This window comes from Acyrthosiphon pisum, chromosome A1 (genome assembly GCF_005508785.2).
Source record: "Acyrthosiphon pisum isolate AL4f chromosome A1, pea_aphid_22Mar2018_4r6ur, whole genome shotgun sequence".
In the NCBI taxonomy this organism is placed as follows: Eukaryota; Metazoa; Arthropoda; class Insecta; order Hemiptera; family Aphididae; genus Acyrthosiphon; species Acyrthosiphon pisum.
Window position 1 is genome coordinate 52728883 of NC_042494.1, and position 3267 is coordinate 52732149.

The 3267-nt window shown below is 25.8% G+C and overlaps 1 protein-coding gene across 6 annotated transcripts in view; it reads right to left on the reverse strand.

Moving 5' to 3' along the window:
• LOC100168909 (DDB1- and CUL4-associated factor 8) overlaps window positions 1–3267 on the reverse strand; it is a 69580-nt gene that overhangs the window by 3119 nt on the left and 63194 nt on the right. For 5 of the 6 annotated variants that reach the window (XM_029487252.1, XM_029487257.1, XM_029487256.1 and 2 more), the window contains 2 exons: window positions 2055–2185; window positions 1384–1999 (listed from right to left, as the gene is read on the reverse strand). In XM_029487252.1, coding sequence (XP_029343112.1) covers window positions 1868–1999; window positions 2055–2185 — 263 coding nt within the window. In that variant the 3' untranslated portion in view covers window positions 1384–1867. Of the gene's footprint in view, window positions 1–1383; window positions 2000–2054; window positions 2186–3267 lie in introns of those variants that run through there. The other variant, XM_029487253.1, reaches the window with a different exon arrangement.

Below are 3267 nucleotides of genomic sequence, written 5' to 3' on the forward strand. Positions count from 1 at the left end.
ATAAAATATACTTAGTAGTATAAGCTGACAGACTGTGTCCACTCAGAATTGTATTTTGTATGCAACGATTCATCATTGATTTCTAATTTCACATATCCATTACAGTGATCTAAATAACTCAATGACAATACTCTACATCTACTGTACAGCAGAGCGGTTACTTAATTTCTCACTTTTACTTTAAAATTTCAGTATACTATATAAAAAAGTAATATACTAAATAAAATGTGTAAATACATATATATTCAAGGTATAAACAGTATTAAATGAAATATTAGGTATATAGTATTTAAATTAAAAACATTGGGGCTTGGTATGATGCAGTGGCACAGCGAACGGTAATTTCAGAGGCAATCGCGTCTGAGATTTTCTTAAACAGAGGGGTGGGTGGTAGCCAGTAGGTCCCCTAGTAAATGTAAATTGTAATATGATATTCTCAATAGGTAGTCAATAACGATCTGAAATATAATTAGTTATATTATATTAATACATTATGCATGGATATTTGTAACTTGCCTCTGGAAAATATTTAGTTCCCCACGCCACTGGTTTGCTGCAGTTAGTGTATGCGCTGAGGTCAAACATTGTCAGACATTGCTGACTCATAAAAAGGTGACCACTCGGGTTATTGGGGACAAATCCTTGCCCCACATAATCAAGTGATGCTCAACGAGCCGTAACCCCCCAACCATAGAATGGCATGAATGGGTTGGTTGCATAAATTAAAATCAGTCTTAATATTTTAGAAATTTCATTATGATTAGAAAATAATATTAGATGTAATATTGAACAGTTTTAAGCCTGTACAATTCATGAAAATCATGTATTGGCTACCATACGGCCAGAAGGGTGTACACAAATAAAAGACTTTTAAGATATGAACGAACCTTAGTAGACCTTAGAGTTGGATTATAACAATTAAAACTAAAACATAATATTTTTAATTATTTAATTAATAATGAAATATTTATTAAAATACTCAATATATAGAATGTAACAAGACCAGACAAATGAAATAACTTATGTTCTAATCAATATCTTTTAATTATTTATTTTTTATATAAATAATTTATAAGTTACTTGTTTGCTAAACATTATACTAATTTTTTATTTTTTAATATTAAAAATAAAAAATTTGAATATAATTTATTTGTAAATCTAATTTTTAGAAACTTTTGATTGTAAAAACAATCATCTAAGTCAAGTGGTTTATTTTTTTATGATTTCTCTAAATGTCATATTATTATGAAGTAACTCATTAATTTGAAAAGTAATAACTATTTAAAAAAAATATTTAGATTTTAACAAATATACTTATTTCAGATTTTACATAAAATATTTTTAAAAAACGTAAATTATTATACAACTATTTTTTTTTTTTTAGGTATTTAGGTACTTACTAACATTAATTTGTTTCAGATAAATTGCTTTCTTTTCAATAGGTATAACTATTAATCTGTTTGATACGGTGCTGTAAACTCGTAATCGTCAATCTCGCAGATAACGATTAACGAAAAACTGTATTTGAACTTTGAACATCAACGAAAAATATGTATTATATCAAATTATAGCGCGACCCACCAAAAATATAATCGCGACCCACAGTTTGGGAACCTCTGAGTTAAACTAAATGACTTGAATAAATGTTTTTACAACAACATTTTTTTTTAAAACCATATTTACAAATCGGCTATTTTAAATTGTTCAAAAAAAAATGTATCACATTTAAATTTTTTTATTTTCAGTATTATACAAGATGTATAGCGGAAACATTTGTAAAAAAATGATAAAAAAAAAATAATAATATTATTTAGAATATAAGTGATTTCATTTGTCAAGTTTTCCTATTATACCCTGTATAAGTACATCAATTTACCCATTTAAGCTTTTTTTTATTCGGATGTTGAGATATATTTAAAGGTTCCCATATTTTAATAGTTTTATCTAAACCACTAGTTGCCAGGGTTGGTATATGTGGATGTCCTTCCAATACATTAACCTAAAAACAAAAAAATTATAAGGAATATAATTTTGAAGGTAAATATCAAACTTACAGTTCCTTTTTTATCAGCACGTTTTCTTTGGACAATAGCTTCAGTTTTTTTATCCCATATAAACATATATCCACAGTCTGATCCAGATACCACGTAATCACTTCTTAGTCCATAGAAATTGACACCTTTTACTAGAACCAAAATGAATTATACTATAGTAATGCAAGTACAACTAATATGTATTATGCATTGAAGCATCTATATAATAAGTCACTAAAATTATAAAAGGAAAAGCCATTAAAAAGAGAAACTGATGTTATAAGTATAAAACTTAACTAATAAAAATCACCCCTTTTTGTAAGAACCCATGTATATTTGATTTCTATCTCAAACCTACATGCAACATAAATAAAATGCATTTGCGTAAAATGGTTTTAGATTTTGAGTGGAACGATGAATGTATTGATTTTACAATGTGTTTTTTTTTTTTGTGTCTGTCATCACCTTTTAGGATAGTAAAAGTGCTTGGATTTTCTTCAACAGTTTCTTTTCTGATAGGAAAGTGAATCTAGTTGGTACTTTGGGGGGTTAAAAGTGAAAATTTTCCAGTAGTTTTTAAAAGCGCCATAAAAAAAAAAAGAAAAATTAAGGAAAAACTGGAATTTTTACACAAAATCTGTTTTCAAAAATATTGATTTTGGTTTTTGATGCAATTCTTATAAAAATGACCGTAGGTACATGAAATTTTGACTGAATGTTTATATCAGAATTTTCTATACACCATAATATTTTCCAAATATTTTGAGCTGTTTACGGATATTTTCAATTTCAATTTTTTTTATTTTTTTTTTTTTATAAATATCAATAAAATATTATTTGTTGGTTAAAAAAGCTTAAAAATTTAATAGAAGGTTCCTATTATATTGTTTCAAAGGCAAATGAAAAAAATAAAAAATCCAGTCACAATTTATTTTTATTAGCATCCAAAGTTCAAATATTGACAAAATACGTAAATATTACAAAAATTTGCAAATTATTTTGAGTTAGAAATTCATGAAAAATTTTCTTTTTGAATCTAAGATTTGAAAATGTAATACAAGATTCCTCATATGTTTGTCTACCTTTTTCAAAAATAAAATGTCTACAAAAAAGTAAAATTAAATTTTTTATGAGTGTTTGAAATTCATATTTTTACAACTTTTGATATTCACTCGATTTTTCATATAACGATTTTCAGTTAAAAATATATAAAATGTTCAACTTTTATATCTAA